This window comes from Balearica regulorum, chromosome 1, assembly GCF_011004875.1.
Source record: "Balearica regulorum gibbericeps isolate bBalReg1 chromosome 1, bBalReg1.pri, whole genome shotgun sequence".
Lineage (NCBI taxonomy): Eukaryota > Metazoa > Chordata > Aves > Gruiformes > Gruidae > Balearica > Balearica regulorum.
This window is the reverse complement of record NC_046184.1, coordinates 195,916,336-195,936,070: the sequence shown is the minus strand read 5'-3', so window position 1 is coordinate 195,936,070 and position 19,735 is coordinate 195,916,336. Positions and strand designations below refer to the sequence as shown.

The following is a 19,735-nucleotide window of genomic DNA, read 5'->3' as shown; positions in this document are numbered from 1 at the left end:
CCAGTGGCATGTCCAACCCTGAACTGGAAAGAGGAAGTGTGGTGTTGCCCACTGTCCATGAAACAGGAGGAACTAGGGGTGAAAACACTGTTAGAACAAATAGTAGGAAGAAAATAGACTTGCTAAGAATGTTCCCAAACTTCTTGTTGAATGAAAGAGAAGCAAGTAATTAAGCTGACTTGAGGAATATTTTCTAGTGTGGCTAATTTACTCATCTGTAGTAGTGTTCTGATGTGAAGATGCTACTTGGGAGGGACCTTTTTGTGTGGATTTCTGTTGAAGTGTAATATTGCTCAGACTTTAGGGGTTTATCTGTCCTGATATAACACCTTTCCTCTAATTATGCCAACCGATAGCTTCCTATCATTACTCGCTGGCAGCAGCTTGGTTCTGCAGGGCAAGGGTTATAATTATTAGCTACAGTTGAAAATGCTTACCCTTCTCACCCTGGGGAGCCAAGTTGTTGCTAGCAATTAAAGGTAGTTAGCTGCTCCCTGCCTCATGTAAACATTTGCAGCCAGTAATTACTGCTGCTTCTTACTTCTTTGCCCTGAAGGAACTGAACTCTTCCAGTAATGTTTTGTAATAATTTAGTTTTGTTGTTTTTTGTCTTTCTCTTAGATTTCATTTTAATTATTGTAGTTTAACCTTATTTTTCCATTTAAAAATAATTGTGATGTTTTTGACCTTTCACAACTCGTTTGGAACTTGTAACCATGTTGGGAGTTGCAACCTAGTTTAAGAAATACTTGCTAAAGGATTATTAAGTATTTAAATGCTTTACCCACCTTCTCCTCCCCCCCCCCCCCCAAAAAAAAAAAAAAAAAGTTCAGTATGTTGAACTATCCCTTCAGGTTTTTTACCTCATAGAAAGACTTTAGGGAAGGCAAAAATGCAATTCCTCTTGTAATCACCTGAGAGAAATTGTCCCCATGCCAAGAAGTTGGTTTGTCCAGATTGTCATGCCACTGTTTTAGGTAGATATATTCAGATCAGATATGATCAGTGGATGCTGAGTTCTTGCCTGTTTCAAGATACAGTGCTCTGTCAGGGTTACTTTATTTGCTGCGCTGTGTAGAGGGCAGGCATGTAGCAAAGTTGATAAGCTTATTCAAACTGCTCAGTCTATTTGAACTTGCCTTTCTATTGAATGTCTCATCTTAACAGACACTTTTTTCTGTTTTCTGGTCTCCTGTAAACTCAGATTTCTGAATCAGATGCCATTTTGCTCATTGAAAACAAGTGTAATTTAGAATTATTTTGATGCAAATAGACTGAAATTTATTTCCAAATGTTAATATTGTATTGTCCATCTTCTAATGTCTGTCAGAACAATGAAATCCTGGCCAGTAATCTCCTGATGATGTTTTATAGTAGATAATGAAAGTAAAGTTTTATTGTAGTCTCGCCCACTTTTTAGTTTAATTTTTTCATACCAGTAGGCCAAGAACTACTAGTATATGAACTCATATTGTCTCTGTGTTGCTTTATGGGGTAGAATGGACCATTGTTGCTCTCCTTTCCTCCCCATATGGTCATTCATAAAGCTTAAAATGCAGTCACTCTGCCTGGAATCTGAATCCCATTGTAACTCTCTCCACGTTGGCTCAGTTCCTCTTTTGTTTTGGTTCTCCTTTTCAAAATATTTATAGATCACCTTTTATTATGGAGGATTAAAAGAACCCTTTATGAATAGGAACATGTTTGGATACAGGGTTGTAGTCCAGTAGTCTTAGGCAGACTCTGCCCCTGCGCTTGGTAGAACATGGAGAGAGATGGACAAGCAGCCAAGGAAACTGTTACGCTTCATTAGGCTATTATTTCCAATAGCCAGGCTATAAAAAATACATACTGCATTCAAACCCTGCCCTAATGTCCAGCATTATTTGTATGTCTGGCTTCTCAGACCTTACAGCTTTGCAGTTGATTGTTATTAGTCCTTCTGAATGACTAAGATCATAGGTTGCCCAATAATTGAGTGATTCTCCCAATAAATAACCAATATTTAGATTTACTGTGATCAAGCTTGCATTTGAACTGTAAGAGGACTTTGTGCCTACCTGTCGCACAGGTTACCAAATTTCAAATTGGTACAGCAGAATTCAGTCTTGCTAACTGTTAAAGTTGGTTTACTTGATCTTCATGGAGTTCATTGCCTTTGTAGTTCATAGTCAATGCTGGTATCCTTGGGGGGATTTTTATTGTGCTGTCGTTTTTTGGTTGTGGTTTTTTTTTGTTTTAGGCAAATGAGCTATTGGTGACTCTTCTCAGTTTTAATTCTTTCCAAAACTTTCAGCCTAAAAGTTTTCAGGGAAGTAGATGAGGTAATCTATTTAGGTTTGGGTTTTTGCAGCCATTTTATGGTCGTTATGTCCTGTGTTCTACAAATTGTTTGTGTGATCTTCTCAAATTTTCCTGAGGAACAATTTTAAAAATGCATAAGACTTCTAAGGTACCAGATGAAGTAAATATCTGAATAACGGTAAGTTAAGTTTTGATTAATTAAAAGTGCTCTATGCCCAGATAATGATAGTTGCATTTTCATGTCAAAAAAACACAGCAAAACAAAAACAGACCAGCCTCTGCAATTTGGTCCACTTATTGGTATAATTGATTTAAAAGGTCTTGGTCTTAAATATGTACATGCATGATGAAATATTTCTTTTGGTGGTATTTACCATCTACGCGGGTACATGTTGGTTTGAAAGCCCAGAGAAATTTGGAGAACTTCTGTACTTTACCTGTTTGAAAGTCTGTAATGATTTTTCCCCCCCCCAGTGTTGTTTTTTTTTTTTTTTAATGTTAATACTGTGCTTTATAAATAGTTTCATTTGTAGAGATCATTACAGATGTAATAGAAATGTCACTCCTATCAAGGCACAAGTACCTCCTGCGTGCTCACTTCAAGCATGTTTTATTTTCTCAAGGTTAAGTTAGTTTCCAATGCATTTATCATGGTAATTCTTGTTTCAAGGGAAATCTCAAGGGAACTGTTAGAGTTCAGTATTATAATGTGATTGAAGGTATCTATTTGAGAAATACGGATTTTAAAAAAAAATTTTGTGCAGAATTCCCCAATTTATATATGTGTTTCAGTGGCTGACTTGTGATGGAAAGTTTTGCTTACAAATAGTTAGTAGTCCCTGAAGTTTATTTTAAATTTTTAAAGTATTTATTATAACCAAATAGTCAGGATTGAAAGGAAACAGTCTCAGATAAATTTTACTTGCAAATTGTTTCCTATTCCACCAATCCAGAAATCATATCACTGTGTAATACCTATTTTAGTGTAGCTTTAGATGAGGGTTGTTAGGAGTGGCCTGGTTTCTCTCCTTCTTTTTCATAGCCCAGGAAGTATCGACTGGGGATGCTGGATGAGAGGATAGTTCCGGTGGGATCAAAAGCAAGAAAATCAAAGAACCCTATCGGCTGTCTGGCTGACAGGTGTAAAACAGGAGTACCCATCAATATGGTTTGGTGGAACAGAGTCACAGAAAACAATTTACAGGTAAAATTATTTTTTACTAGTCACTTTTGCAGTATTTTGGATGCTTGATTTTAAATTTTGGAAAATGTCAGAAGCAGTTACTCCAGATATGGATTGAGATTGTATCAAATATTTATTTCACAAAGTAGGCGCAGTGGCCTTCCAGGAGAGTGACTTGGGGATGGCTTATTCTCTTCACCTACTGCTGTGCTATGTACTCTGCTTATGTTATAATCTGTGGAGGAGGAGCAAAAGTAATTATTAAATGTATTTTAAAAGCAAACACACACAACCTTTTAATTTAATTTCCATGTGAGGAAGGTTTCTACTGGTAAAATTAGTGATCTTCATTAAAATGATTGATATGTAATGCAAATAAAAAATTCCCTCAGTACAGAATTTGAAGATGTGACCGCTATGATCAGAAAATGTAAATTTGTAATTTCTGTGTTGAGGTAGCTTATATTTCTCAACTTATGTGTGAAACTTCACTGCTACTTTATTTCTGAATTTTCTTCAACTCCTGAACAGGGGACAGGTACAGCTGGATTTGAGCATATCTCATACCAAAGTTAGCAGGTCATCCTTGGGATGATAATGAAGGATAATTCTAGTCTGGGAGGAATCTGCTTGATGTCCCTTAAGATGGAGTTTAGACCGAAATTATTATAGTGGTCCTAACTACAACACTGCTGCTATTACTGTTTTGCGCTTGTGTGGTGCTTTTGATTCTTCAGAGATCATTAGTCTTTCTGTGAAGGTTATGGGGTTTTTGATGTTTTCTGAGTGAAATGGGTAAATGGACAATAGTCATATAACTGAAATTTGTGGCACCTTAAGAGTTTCTTTTGGTTCACTGAAGTTCTGCCATGTAAAGGGCCGACGTGAAGCTCTGACTAGAGCCTTTCCATACCAATACTAGTGTTGCATTACTTGATGTTTGGATATCTTTGCATTACTGAAATTGGGAGTCATGGGCAGTGTGATGCAGGCAAACTGATGCTATATTGCTTTGGGGCTTAAGTCTGTCGTGGCCCTTTTGCTGCAGGGAAGGCAGCAAAGCCACTGGGACAGTAAAGATGAAGCACAAAGGAAACTGGTTGAAGGACCAGGCATAGTTGCAGGGGAATGCTTGGAGCCAGTGAAGCATTACTTTTCTCAAGGGAGAGAAGACTGATGGATTGAATTTACCAAATAGATCTAATGGGAGTGCAAACCTTAATTAGTAGACAGTTGCTTTGAGAAGAGAGAAACAGAAAATTGGTCTTCAAATTTCTGGGAATGTTAAAGGGCGGGGGAAGCCCTGTTTGTACACGTGTCCTCCATTGTTTTCTCTGTGGTTCTGTCACAGCAAGGTTTGTCGTTGATCTATTCCACTTAGAGTGGAGCAGAAAAACTTAATGTTTCTGGAGGCTGGATAGCTAGTAGTCTGAGACTTGGAGCTTCTGGCCAGGAGCAATTGTCTTTTCAGTACCTATGCCCTCCAAAGTTATGTTGAAAGTGTGGCAATGAGAAGGTGAAGGTTAAAGCAGTAGCTTGGGATTGGCTGCAGAACACATGGCTTTTGAAGGGTGCAATTCCAAGCTCCTTTATTGTGCTAGAACCCCGGCTACATAATTGACTTAAACTCTCTACAGCATAAAATTTTAGTGTTATACAGTGCAATTACATAGCTTCTCATGGAGATGTGGGATTTTAGAAAAGCATGTATGTGCATAAGTGGTGGAAATAAGAACAAATGGATGTTCTAGCCATTGGAAATATAAGAAGGGGGAGGGATTGCAGAGAACAGTGGAGTCTGGCAGGAGTGAATGGGCAAAGGTGTAAAAACAGGCTGCAGTGAAGATTATGAGGATAGGTAAAACTCTACACAGAGGAGAAACCAGATTTTATCTTGATGTTTTCATTCTGATCATTGTATAGTGTGAACATGTTCTGAGTTAGAGCTAAAACAAAGCTTGAAAATTGCTAGAAAGTGGAAATTTTAATTATAAAACCACAAAAAATGGCTGGAGAAGTTTGCTACACGAAACTACTTAGAAATGGCTAGCTTCGTGCTGAGATCTCAGATTCACCTTGTTTTTCTACTTCAGTATGTATATAATCCACAGAGAGCATTCCTCTTCAGTATTTTGAACTACAAGCTGTTTAGATTTTTGCAGGTGTGAATATAGGTTATACAACCTAAATTTTGGCTGAATGCTAAGCAATAAGTAGAAAGGTTAAATTATGATGGAGGCACATCTTTTTTTTCTTCATGTTTGAAGATGAGACAGCAGAATTACATTTCAAAATTGCCGAGGGCTTGCACTACTGAGCAGGTGTTGAAGCTCATGTGTCTATTTGAATCTCCACTCTTCCAAATGTATGTTTTAAGACGTAGGAATACACTCTTTCATGGTGCGATACTTAGAGATTTTTGTCCAAAAAGTGGCTGTTTTTAAAAAGCAAGGTGGTTTACAACATGCATTGTAAAACAGTGTAGCTGTTTCTCATGAATTGTTATGAATTTATAATCCGGATCTATTTACTTTAAATACCGTCTTACACTTACATGATTAGAAGTGGAGTCCACGGAGTGAATTGGATTCTGGGTTGTGCATTAAAAAAGCAAAAAAACACAAATCAAAGTTTGTTCTTCAGCAGTATGCCCTACCCTATATTAAGAAATATCCTGAGCTACTACACCACCGTGTGATACATATTATAATAAAAATGGCGATTCTGCTTAAAATAATAAGGATACATTTTTTGTTATGCAGATCAGTTCTTATGCACCATGAATAGCTGATTTTTTTTGTTGCTTCTTGAACAAAAAAAATCATAGAAATTAATTTTGCAAATATTTTTGTATCAAGAACACAGACTTTTAAAAATTTATAGTTTTTACAGTACTTTGAAGTATTTTGTTAATGAAATGTGGAAATATTCTGAGTCTTTAAAAGTTTACTTTTTAGTGAGATCTACTTGTTATAACAAAACTTTGCTAGTAGTTTTTTTGTCTGAGCTTGTGTTCTGTTTTTTAAAAAAAAAAGTCTTTAGCCAACAAATTTTACCCAGTTTTAATGAACTTGTCCCTAACTCTTTTAAAAGAGCAGTAGAGCAATGTGGGTAATAATGTCGATGAATTGAAATCTATTAGAGCTTATTGTAGGGGTGATGTGACAACTTGTCACAGTAATTGCAATAAGGAAGCATGTTGCACAAATTTAATAGTGGGAGGGAAAGAGACTTGCTTTGAAGCCCTTAGTGACCTCCAGTGTCTGCTGGGCTGCTCTGACATCCCAGAATGTTGCCTTCCCGATGTCATAGTTGACAAGGAACCCTCCTGGAAACAGAGGGATTGTGATGATACTTGCTATGCGAAGTGAAGCTCCTTGTATGGCATGTCTGTCCACTTAAAAACAACAACAAAGACAACCCCTACCCCCCCCAAAATAATAATCAAAACCCCCCACACATAAAACAAGCAACACTTTTGCATGGTTTTGGATTCCTAAGAGATATCCTGAAAACCATGCCAAAAATAGACTAGTGGAGGACTGCCCTGATTATAGCGTGGGTATAGTTTAGTGGTGGCTTTCTGTAACCATTACAGAGTTATGCAATTTGGGATGTCAGAACAGATCAGCATGAATTTGGAGGTAAAGGAGAATATAAAAAGAGAACAAAAAGGCTTGTATCCAGTTTTTAACATGGTAAGTACACGAGCACATGCTTCTGAAATAAAATGAAATCAGCCTACTTTTTGCTTTTAGGTAGCTGGCTTTGGTAGAACCTGGGACCAGGACCAAGCTAATGGAGTAGCGTTACAGCCACCGAAACAGAGGTGGTGGCTTTGCTGCTGCTGTGTATGGCTCTGTGTTGTGTTGCGAGATGCTGAACTGGAAATGAGAGAGAGAAAGGTGGTTTTCAGTACTCCTGTGATATCCCTATATGACCTTCCAAAGGCTTTATAACTTGTGCATCCCTGTGTACCAGCATAATCCTGTACTCTGTGGTGCTTTGAGGATTCATTCATGAATGAATGCAGCAGTGGGGCCTTAGGAGCATATCACTGCAGAGCGTAGAGGAAAAAAGCATATGTATTTGATGATGAAATGGGATTTTTCATCTTCTGCATTATGGAAGTCTATTGCTATGTGTAACTCCTCAACATACAGTAATGTTGCATGCTGCTCTGTGGTCCTCCCAGCAGTGGTCTTCAGATGAAATCATTGGCATGCTCTTTACTTTCCTCTGCACCTTCCTTTTACAAGTCTTGAATTGGGTTTTTTTGGTGGTACCCACAAAATTGTTGTTTCTTCCCCTACACACTATATTTTAATTGTATTTCCTTTTATGTCTTTAAAAGCATAAAAGCCACCAGACAGATAAAGTCTGTGCTGAATGGTGACACAAATGAGTAGTTTTATAGTCCTCCCCCTGCTTTTTTTGCCTCTCTTTTAGCTTCATCCTTACTAATTGCATCATGACTAAATTCAGCCTTTATTTGGACTGTATTTGTATGTGTTTTATAACCTTTTGCATTCTCTGATGTACGGAGTATAGAAACTGTTTTTGTATATGGGGTTGGATGGACCACAGTTTTGTGGTCTGTCTTTGGAAGTTTCTTTGCAAAGCTGACTGAAAAGAAGATCCTCTCTCTTTGAGAGAGCACAGACATAATCTGAAAATAGGGTATTTTGGTGAAATTTCTTCGTGGAAACATTCTGGTAGGAATGCGTGATGCAGGTATTAATTCAGATAATGCCTGGGGAAGTTACTCCCTGCTTTAGTTTGACAGTGTTTTTATGAATATACTGGAAGAAGTGGGATGAGATTTAAACTGGCCAGACTGAGAGGGAAAAGGAATGGTAGTAATTTTAGCAAATGTATGATTTGGAAGTTAGTTTAGGTAGATTTCTAGGAAAATCTACCATAGCTGACAAAGCTGTACTAGTTTCTGTTTAATGCTGTTTGCTGAAAATATAGTAATTATACTTGGAAATATTTTTGTATGTGCCTTTTTATAGGACATTTGCATTTGAAACTGAAAATACAGTCTTTAGTTTGCATAGTGCAGACAACACTAGCAGGCTTTGTGTTTCTTGTTTGGGCTTTAGAAAGTGCATTTGCTGCTCTTGTTTTTAACATCACAGCATTGCATAATTCATTACATGTCGTCTTAAGTATTTTTTTGCATCTCCATTGTTTTAATTACTCCCAAGGCTTAATAAAAGTTTTCTCCACCTTTTTTTTACCAATCCTGACTTACACTTAAAATTTTAAGCCTTATATAGCATGAGTAAGTTACTTTACTCTGAGATGGGTAATTAATGATGAATTAAGTGAAATTAGTTTTAAAACTGTGCTTATAGAGAATTAAAACATGATACAGAATGAAGAAAATATTTTAATTAATATAGATTATTTTCATTCTTTTTTTTTTTTTTTTTTTTATTTTTTACTCAACGTCATTTTGGGAAGTTTGGTAAGATACTAAAACTGTAAAATTGCCCTGTAGGATTTTAAAGCATAATCCCCTTTTAGACAGATTTTCAAGCTTACCATTGATCCAAATGTAAAACTAACACTGGAATTTACACTTCATATTAAGAGTTGCCAGAGTGAAAGTAGGATGTTTTTTTCCAGACCAAGAACACAATTTTTTGAATCATTGGCCATTAAGACTGTGGCTTCCTATTTTTGGCATATTTGCATGCTTATTGGTGCAGAATAGGTTGTCTACAAAGTTTGAAAAATAATGAAAAGATTAAATATTAAAGAACTAATAGTGATATTCATTCTCTCACTTCGTCTACCCTAGATACTTATTCTAGCCTGCATAGAATCATAGAATGGTTTGGGTTGGAAGGGACCTCAAAGATCACCTAGTTCCAACCCCCCTGCCACGGGCAGGGACACCCTCCACTAGACCAGGTTGCCCAAAGCCCCATCCAACCTGGCCTTGAACACTTCCAGGGAGGGGACATCCACAACCTCTCTGGGCAACCTGTTCCAGTGCCTCACCACCCTCACAGGGAAGAATTTCTTCGTTATATCTGATCTAAATTTACCTTCCTTCAGCTTAAGACCATTACCCCTTGTCCTGTCACTCCATGCCCTTGTAAACAGTCCCTCACCATCTTTCCTGTAGGCCCCTTCAGGTACTGGAAGGCTGCAATTAGATCTCCCCAAAGCCTTCTCTTCTCCAGGCTGAACAACCCCAACTCTCTCAGCCTGTCCTCATAGGAGAGGTGCTCCAACCCCCTGATTTACTTCGTGACCCTCCTCTGGACTCGCTTCAACAGCTCCATGTCTCTCCTGTACTGGGGCCCCCAGAGCTGGACGCAGTACTCCAGGTGGGGTCTCACGAGAGCAGAGTAGAGGGGCAGGATCACCTCCCTCGACGTGCTGGTCACACCTCTTTTGATGCAACCCAGGACATGGTTGGCTTTCTGGGCTGCAAGCGCACACTGCTGGGTCATGTTGAGCTTCTCATCAATCGATACCCCCAAGTCCTCCTCCTCAGGGCTGCTTTCAATCCATTCGTCGCCCAGCCTATAGTCGTGCATGTTACGGAAGTGTTTGGGATATATTTTTTTTATGTTGGAAGCAAAGTATATGCAGAAAAATTAGTGGTTTACTTCAGATGAAAACTTGTATGCTTTTGGAAATGTTGTAAGAACTGCAACTTCACATATATGAACGTATTTAAATGTGGCCTGGGGCTTAAGCTTCAGGGTTTTGACAAAAGATTAACTAGTTTTGACCACAAATTATTAAATTTTCTTGTACTAGTTTGATTAATTTATTCTGACTGGTAGCTGCAGAGCTCAGGTATTTTTCTGTATTTAGAAAACTGCTTGAATGTGGAAAGGGCTTTTAAAATTGGAACCAAAATTTAAATCACTTTTTTACCAATGGGGAGAGTCTTGTATTACAACTTCACGTTTGTAACATCAGAGAAGTAAAATTGGCTTTTATGGCAAAGGGTCTAGCTGTGCAAATCAAAGCTGTTTACTCGTATAAAACACTTTCATTGAAAAAATGCAATGAAAACTGAATTTCCATCAGACTTGACCTACTGCTGTCTGTACTTCTGCAGCATAAACCCAAACTGCTTTATCAGGTTCCTGAGTTTGAGTATCTCACTTGAGTAAACTAAAACACCTACTGGGTGAAGTGGAGCTCTCAAGCAGCTTATTTTAAAATGATGATGGATATATAAGGAACTTTGAGACCCAAAACTGGTTTCTGAAAATTTGCAAAATGCATTTAGAAATAAAAAGCAGCTCTGTTCTGTAGGCATTAATTGAATCAGTTGGTGACAGTGGTAAGAGTTTAGCCAGAATGATATGGGTGGGATTTTGGGAACTCTCTCGCTTGCTGTAGGAAGGGCTGAGGTTATCTTCCAGAAGGTGTCTGTCTCTCCACTTGCATGTTGGTGGTTTTTTGCCATATCCTGCCCTTGCCGCCTAGTTGACACAGTATTTCGGTGTGGTAGATCTGTAGATGTGTCATAGTAGTTTTAGCAGGGGAGAAAGCGTGGCTCTCATAGTTCTTTGGAATTATATGCTTTTAGCAAGATGCTCCAAATTGTCCCTTGGTCTCCCAGGTTTTTTTGTTTGACTTTTTATCTGTGTCACTATTTAGACAAATTCTACTCTGCTTTTTACTACCTCTGTCATTTTCTCTAGTTTCAGTGCAGATTTGGCCGAATTGTTGCATGCCAGATTTTATCTTGAAGAACACCATTCTCTTAGTTATTCCTGTACCTAAAATTCAGATAAGTCCAGAATATTACCTTTTGAGTTTAAATGTACCAGTTGTTTGTTTTCAGTCTGTATAATGCAACTTACCATTTGTTTTGCTACATTAGTGCATACCTTAGCAAGTTTTCCTTAACTAAATTTGATTGAAGAGTTTTAAGATTCTTATGAACTTTTTACCCATGTAAATTGAAGTGTTTTACTTCACCAGTCTACGTATTTGGTTATAGCTGTTCTTTGAATATTCAGACACATGCACATATAGAATGACTAATATGTGATATTAGGTGGATAGTGGTTGAAATTTACTGTGGGATTAAAAGCAGAATATTCTTACTATTTGCTTTTAAACCTGATAATCCTCTTTAATTTTACTGCTTTTAGAATCCTCTTTTCCAGTGATTTGAAATATGTTAATACTATGATATTTGGCTGAAGTATTCAAATAAAGATATTAAAAACAAATTAACACACAAAAGAATACTTTTGAATACTTTTCTTAGTGTTTTGTAATCAAACTTTTCTAATTGGGCACTAACTTAATTTCTCTGATGCCACTTTATTCATATTGGTAAAAATCAGTATTGGTAACTTAAGTAACAGTTGATATATTTGGTCACTTGAAAACTGCCTAAACCCAAAGTGATATAATTTGCTTTAAAAAAATATTATGGATTATCTTAACAGTATCCTTTATCTTCTGGGAGTTGTTACTGTCTTCTCATTTTACCTCTTTTATTTAGACACTTTTGAGAGGTACTCTGAAGGTTACTTAATAAACTTAACTTTGACAGTTAATAATCTTCAAGCTTTTCAGTGTGTTCATGTAATAATTGGTTTTATTTCTCGGCTTAATTTTTTTCTTCCATTAATGTCTTTTGTAATTGGCTGTCCAATAATAAGTATTTTGCCTTTTGAGCTCTAATTAGGATTTTCTTTTTCTAACCCTCCCCACCCCAAACCAAACAAAAAAACCCACCCCAAAACTACAAAACCTTGTGCATGGATTCTAATAGAAATTAAAAGTTGGTTGTGTGATATATTTTATGTACTAATAGATACTGAATGTTTGATGGTCACTTTGCTGCTATTTGTTTCTGTGGTACCAAATTAAACCTCATTATTAGAGGTGCTACGTAAATGGAATAGGTAATTAAACCAGAAGCTAACTTCAGAAAAAAGGAACATATGGGCCTATTTGAAGTAGAGGCAGGGATGGCTTCTTTAGTAGGAATCATTTTTACTGCTTTAACTTGAAACTGCTACTTAGTTTGAGATGAAATCTCTAAAGTCACGTAGGAACAGTCTGTGCAGCAGTGGCAAGGCTTTCTCAGTGTCAAGTCTGTTCTCCAACTTTATAATGTAATGCTTATGGAAAGCCTTTTGCAAAGTGTTTGTATGAACTCATACATCAGCTGTTCATATGGAAAGCTTGCTAATGCTACTTCAGACATAAGCTAGAAAAACATCTACATTTGTTCATGCAGACCAGCTTCCAATATCTGCTGTTCTTGTCAGCAAGCTGTATGTAACTTAGAAATATCCCCTGCACTCGATAGGCTTGCCTAGAAAGTATTTTCTACCAATAGGCACCGTCCATCTCTTCACATTTAAAATAAACATTTAATTTACATTTGTTTTTAAACAGACACCAAATCCTTCTGCAAGTGAGTTTATTCCTAAAGGAGGATCAACCTCCAGGCTGAGTAATGTATCCCAGTCAAGTATGTCTGCCTTCTCTCAAGCCTTGTTCTCTCACCCCTCCATGGGAAGTCCTGCTACTGCTGGGCTAGCACCAGGTAAGTTGAGAGTAATGATTTACAGTACAGTTACTTCTTTTAACTTACAGTTATATCAAACATAACCCTGTATAGATAGTGATCAGGTTTATCTGGTATAAATGTAGCCACCTCCTACTTTAGCTCTTAATTTTAACATAGTCTTCAAGCATATACAAGTGTGGGAACTTGGGATTTATCTTCCAGTAGTGTGGAAGTCATACTGCAGGCTGTGAAATCTGTGCAGCCACTGTAGCACTAAAGTAACGCAGCCTAACTTACTCTGCTCCTTTTGGGGGAAAGGGAATGCTGAGTTATCACATATCGTGCTCTATGCAGTCCTTGCCAGAGCAGTACCTGAAGATGATATAAACTACCCCAGTCTAGAAATGCACTGCAGTCTACAATGAATATGTGCTCACACATATTTACCACACATTGATCTGCTCTTTTGATTTGTTTCTAGAGTATGTGATCTAGAAGTAATTCTTTAAAATGATGATCAGTATATATGAGGACTTAAAAATCTGATGAAAAACAAAAAGTAGAAGATAAGCTTATTCTAAAATAATTTACCTTGCAAAGTAGTGTTAATTGTTCTTGTATGTCATATGTAATCTCACTATTAAGATCAATTTATCATTATTTCCCATGTTTATAACTTACTGAAATGTGTTCCACGCAGTCATACAATTCTGACAAGATGGTGTTTTTACACTTAAAAAGTTCAAGCTCTATATGTATCTTTTGGACTTCTGATCTTTAAAAGTTAGCTAAATTCTAATAATTTTTTTAAATAAAACAAAATAGTTTTAAGATATAACCATCAGGAGATATGGATATTACACATCACAGATCCTTTAGGAAGTTTCTGTATGTACTTAAACCTTCAGCAATCTCTTGTGACTGACAAGAAGCATTAGGTACCTGCCAAAAAGCAGAGGGGCAAATATTGTAAATGTTTTTTTTTTAAACCAGTATTGACAATTACTATCTACTAAACTGAGCTTCAGTCTTTCCTGATGCTGGAGGATAAATCTCAATGTCACCATGAAAGAAGCCAGCACTTGGCTCACATGTTGTAACTATCGGAACAGGCTAGGAAAGTGATTGATGCTTCTGCTGACCAAATGAACGTGTTGCAGTACTGTGTCTGCTTCATGCTATATTGTGCTCTACAGTCTTACTGGAAAACTGTTGTGTTTATATGCCTCTCAGCCTTATCACCTGGATTGAAAAGTGTATAAAGGATTAAATAGAATACAGTAAAATGATCTGCTTTTGGAAAGTGTCCAGTGGGATCTCAGAGGGATCCTTCACAGTCCAATTTCTTTACTATCTGTAAGTAATACTTGAAAGGATAAGTAACACTGTTGATGAAAGAAGTTTGTACAACAATTTGAGCTCCTGGAAATATGGATGCTAATGCTGAAAACTACCTAGGTTCAGATACTGTTGTTTATGGATGAGAGGCATGGGGGAGTATTCACAAGAGCTAACTTCAGGCAAAGCTGGCTTGTTTCTCTCCTCTTCCTGTATAATTAAAAAGAGAATATAATTCAGAGTAGGGACCTGGACTGGGTGCTCTTAATTTCTTTGGAAGGTTCTTTCTCTACACTGAGTGCAAAATTCTCTGAACCTAAATGTCCTGTGCAAATAATACTCATAGACATTTTTATTTAAATGGTTTAGTTGTCAACAGAAGCTTTTGTGGATGCATACTATTACCTTGAGGTGAGTTAGGAGGTGCTCTTTCTAAAAAATTAGGCTCTTAAATACAAAAGTGGTATTTATGTGTGGGGAAACTTCACCATTTAGTCATACTGATAACAGAACAAAAAGATTTAAATATGTTAAGAAACTGTCATTAGAAATTATTGTTGGGATCTGTTAGCTTTAAGTGAAAACAAATTCAAATGAAACCCATTGAAAGAGTTTATAAGCATTTTCCTTTAAATAAAAATAAGTCTCCTTCCAATTAAATGGTGTATATTCTCCAGTAGAATAATTCTCAGGAAATGTGTAAGACTGAAGCATTTGCACAAGATTAAGATTGCTTATAGTAGCTTACAGGGGACTGGAGGAAATATTTATTTTGTAAGAAATATGGAAATGTAGTAGGAATAGTTTGTTAAAAATTACATAGTTTAGTTCACCTGTAACAAAGTAGGTAAACGATGAGAACAATCCTTTGATTTCCCTCTTGAGGATGGAAAAAATTAAGTTCTTTCACATCTCTAATTTCTAAGATTTCCCTAAAGGTAGGTGTAAATCAAAACCACTTTTGACATCTAGTATTTCATAGATAACTGTTCATAGAATTGTCCCTGGAAAATATTTGTTCTGCCTGTCTTATCAACAGTACTGCAGAAATACTAGGAAAAATGACAACTGAAACCTAACATACTTTAATAGATAACTTGTTATATCCACACCTGACACATCCATTAGGGCATAGCATGGAAGAAGGTTACTCCTACTTTTATGTGTATTTACTTAGATAAGTGCGCTCTAACATAATCTCAACACAAAGTCAGTCTTCATCTCGATAGCCTTTACTAGAATATAAAAGCATAGTGAGATAAAATGTGCCTTACACAAATAGCTGAAGAAAATTGTCCTGTTGAAGAGCTTTGAACAGATCTCCTTCACCCTCTCCAAGCCTTCTTTCCTTAAGCTCCCCTGGATAATACTCTATTTTCGTTCCTTCCACTCCCTTGCTAGCAAACACATCCTGTTTATCATTTGTATGAGACAGTGAGTTGTTGACAATCTTCAAATGGTACTTTTGCTAACAAGCTTATCTTATCGAGTTCTGTGTCGTGGTTTCAGAGTAATAGCACCGTTAAAATATGCAATAAGGCATATGAAAGAAATTCATGAATGTCATTGAAGTGATAAGACGTCATTGCTGTGTTAAACTTGAGAGAGAACAGATGTATAGCCCCCAGCAGAGAAAATCTTTGTCTGGCTTGGGTTTGCTTAAGCTAGGTTATAGCTATAGAGTGATGCCTTTGTCGCTGATGGAAATGACAGCGAATTGCTGTTGCTTTTATATTCAGTTCAAGACAGGCTCTGAGCTTATTCAGAATGTGAGAGATCCCATTTCTGCTGTCAGTCTGAACCTGCAGGATTAGGAGCCGGGAGCACGAAGGTGATGTGCTTGTGTCTAGTTGACATGTCTCCATTCAGGATGGGCTATGAAAGTGTAGTTTTCAGAGCTCGTGACCCCCGTTGGAAGTGGAGCATGTTCAGCTGGGGTGGTTTGAGTGGCCTAAGGCACTGAGAGCTTGTTCCAACCTCTGATATAAAGTATGGTGCCACCATTCTGCTGAGAAAGTTCCACAGTCATGCCAGAATAATACAAGAGAGGAAGAAGGCAAAGAGATTGTAAGATCAGTTTTATCCCAAATAAAATTGAGGAGAAAGAACTTATGGCTCTAAAGTTGTTTATGGAATTAAGTGGATTTAATTAACTTGGAAATACACAGCTATAATGCTAATGACCTGATAGAGAGCTTATAATAAAAAGGAATATATAGTGAATTTAAGGATGCTGATTCAAAAAAGTTATTGAAATACTCTGGTTTCATTTACTTTGTTTAGTCACTTCTCAAAATGTACCTAGTAGTCTAGAGTATCTCTAAAGTATAAAACATTATAGTGATAAAATGGTAAATGCTTAATTTTTGACCTCTGAATGTGTTACAAGCCTTAGAGGCATAGGCGTATGGCGGTAGATGAGTAAATTTGTAGGCAAAGGTAAGAAAGTATATGTAGAATACTTAATGGGTTCCTCTGTTTTTAAAAAGTATTTATGTTGTATGCTGATTTGTGTACACATGAGCTTAATGAAATCCTGCTTCATTAAATTGTAAACTTCCATTGAATCCAAAAAAACTGTAGACACTGAGTCCTTAAGAGTTCATGCTTGATCCCCTCTCTTTTATCCTGTTTATCTCTGTGAATTCTCAGATTCAAAATACAACCTAGATTTTAATTCAAATATGTTGCATGCTACAAAGCTTTATTAGAAGTGTTAATCTCATAAAGTATCTTTGAGCACTGTCTGAAATTAATTTCAAAGTTTACTACTTCCCTGTCCTCAATCACAATGAACTTCAAAAATAAAAACAATGCAAGAAATGAAAATATAACAAAAAAGAGAGATGTGTTAATGTGACCTCTTTCTCTATCTGAAATGAGAATAGCAACAGGACCTCCAGGCACGTGTAGGTAGCCTGTACAGTCACTGTGAATGTTGTGAAAAGACCTTCCAATCCCACAACCGTGTTGGTATGATACCATGACAGCAGTATGCCATGACACTGTGTTTTAGATGTAAATGTGAAGTGAAAGAAGCCCTTTCTCCTTGCAGTTTACCTTTGAAGATAGTATTTCACTTCCTCATGAACGGTAGTAAGATTCACTGAGATGAGGAATGGAGAGCCACCTTTACTACTAGCTAAATCTCAGGAAGGACAATTTGAAGCAGGCTTTTCGGTGTTTGCCTTAGTATTCCTGCTGGCATTTTAATATAGGGGAATAGTAAACTGTCCCATAGGGAAAGCTTAAAAATGTTGAGGTTTTTTTGTGAGGAGCACTGGCATGATATTTCTATTTTTATATATATATAAAAATCATAATTAGATTATTCAAACTCAATTTTTTCTTAGGTCCTTAAGTGAATGTTTGTATAAATTGTGCTACTCAAAATAGCATGTCTAATTCTGTGAGGCATGGTTCCATATTCACCACATTGTTACCATCGTATGTTCAGTACCATCTTCTTTCTTCAGTATGACTAAGTAGGAATATATGTTTACCTTTTAATACAGCCATTTTCCTTTACTTTCCTCTAATTCTATTTTGTTGTGGTTAAATATTAATATTAGAGAGGTTTTAACTGATTGAAATACTAATAAAGTTGGTGAGATCTGCTGGAGTTTGTGGACCCAATTATCTGCTTCCATAAGTACTTAGCTATGCATCAGTTTCGCTGTATTAGAAGGTTTTTTCCTTTTTTATGTGATATTGGACTTCTAATAATACTTATTTAGGCTCTGCAGAATTTAATGCAGGTCTCAGAAGAATCTATTACCTTGAATATTTGCTGCCTCAGCCTGTCGGTACCCACTGCAGCACTAGCAGCAAATTTCTTGTAACTTGTATATTGTTCTAGTAGTCTAAAATCAAGCTGTAGTCAAGCTTCTTGCATATCTTGAACTTACTGTGTATGTTGGCAAATGAAGCCTGTATGTTCTGCCCACCAGAGGATTGTCATTGAACTCTCAATGTCCTTCCAAAGTCAGACCTGATTGAGGCTGGAAGGGTATTTGAAAGGATTTGTGCAACTGTAACCATCTTCCTTTTCTTTCAATCTTGTGTAATGCCCAAAGACATTAAGGATTTATAATTGTAACTATTCTTTGGCAGGAATAATTTTTTAAAAAAGTAAAACTTACTATTTCAAACAATTTCCACTGTATCAGTAAGAACCACTAGTGATAGGGTTTTTTTCTGAGAAACTTTCAGGAGAAGGTCACAGTGTAATTTTAGTGAGGTTGCAAGTCATCACTCATTTCTAAGATAAGATTTACAGTATACTGTGTCTTGTATGTAGTTTTTATTTCAAAGCAGAGAAGTTTTTGGTTAATTTGTCATTAGTATATATGAAGGCTGCTGTTTTGTTGGGGTGTTTTGTTTGTTTTTTTCCTGGTTCCTAGAGTTGAATGTTTTATTGGAAAAAAAAATAAATTAAAAGTTTCTCAAAGCCAGTTATCTCTGTCTGGGTAGAGGTTACATGCTTGCAAGGACTTGTTAAGACTATGTTTTATTGGAATAGTGTGAAAAAGACATGTCAATAACTTTCCCTAGATAAAGAGAATCCCTTGAACATCAGACATGAATTGTAGAGCTGCTTTGGCTTTATGGCCATTTTAATTAGCCATCCTTCAAACTTTAAATGGTAATATATTGTTTCCTTTGAAATTACTCTTTTCCCGCAGTGGATTAAGAATGCGTTCATGTTTTAGTCTTTTGTTAAAAATGTAACCCTTTATACAGTAGCTATTGAAATATTTAAGTGTTACTCACTTAAGGCAACTTTTAACTTAATGGAAACTCACTTTCTTCTTGTAAACAGATATTTAGGAGACTATTTACGTTAACATTCAGAAGTACTTTAAACATTAAAGATTCAGAAGTACTTATTCTAATTCATATTTTATTAAGTTAATACACTAATCAGCAAGCAATTATTCCACAATATTGCTTATCTATAAGCTATGTGTACACACATGTACATGTATTAATATAAAGAAAAGTTCTGGCCCAGGAAAGTCTATACTTTATATTTTTTTAATTTTTATATTCTTATATTTTATAAAAAGAATAAAGAACTGAAGAGACCCAACTAAAGAGAAAGATGTAAGATTTTCTCATGGTTTGCTTAAAAAAAAAATCTTGTTTATTTTGTTGGAACTATTTACTTTTCAAGCACAAAAGAAATGATAGTGCTGAGTTAATATGCATAGTTTTTGAGATATCAAAAAGTAAATGATTGGAGCTGAATGAAAGTTAAAATATTCTCTTCTCTTAATATCATTAGGATAATAGAGCTTCAAAATATTTTTTTCCCCAACTACTGTTTAAACTGTTAGTACTAAAATTGTTATTTGCTTTTGTGGTTTGTTTAAAAAAAGTAAAAGTAAATG

The 19,735-nt window shown here is 36.3% G+C and overlaps 1 protein-coding gene across 8 annotated transcripts in view; it reads left to right on the top strand.

The window, feature by feature from the left end:
- Positions 1-19,735, top strand: part of PAN3 (poly(A) specific ribonuclease subunit PAN3) — an 82,057-nt gene that overhangs the window by 33,866 nt on the left and 28,456 nt on the right. For 5 of the 8 annotated variants that reach the window (XM_075742101.1, XM_075742100.1, XM_075742099.1 and 2 more), the window contains 2 exons: positions 3,347-3,508; positions 12,890-13,040. In XM_075742101.1, coding sequence (XP_075598216.1) covers positions 3,347-3,508; positions 12,890-13,040 — 313 coding nt within the window. The remainder of the gene's footprint in view (positions 1-3,346; positions 3,509-12,889; positions 13,041-19,735) is intronic. The other 3 variants (XM_075742106.1, XM_075742104.1, XM_075742107.1) reach the window with 1 other exon arrangement.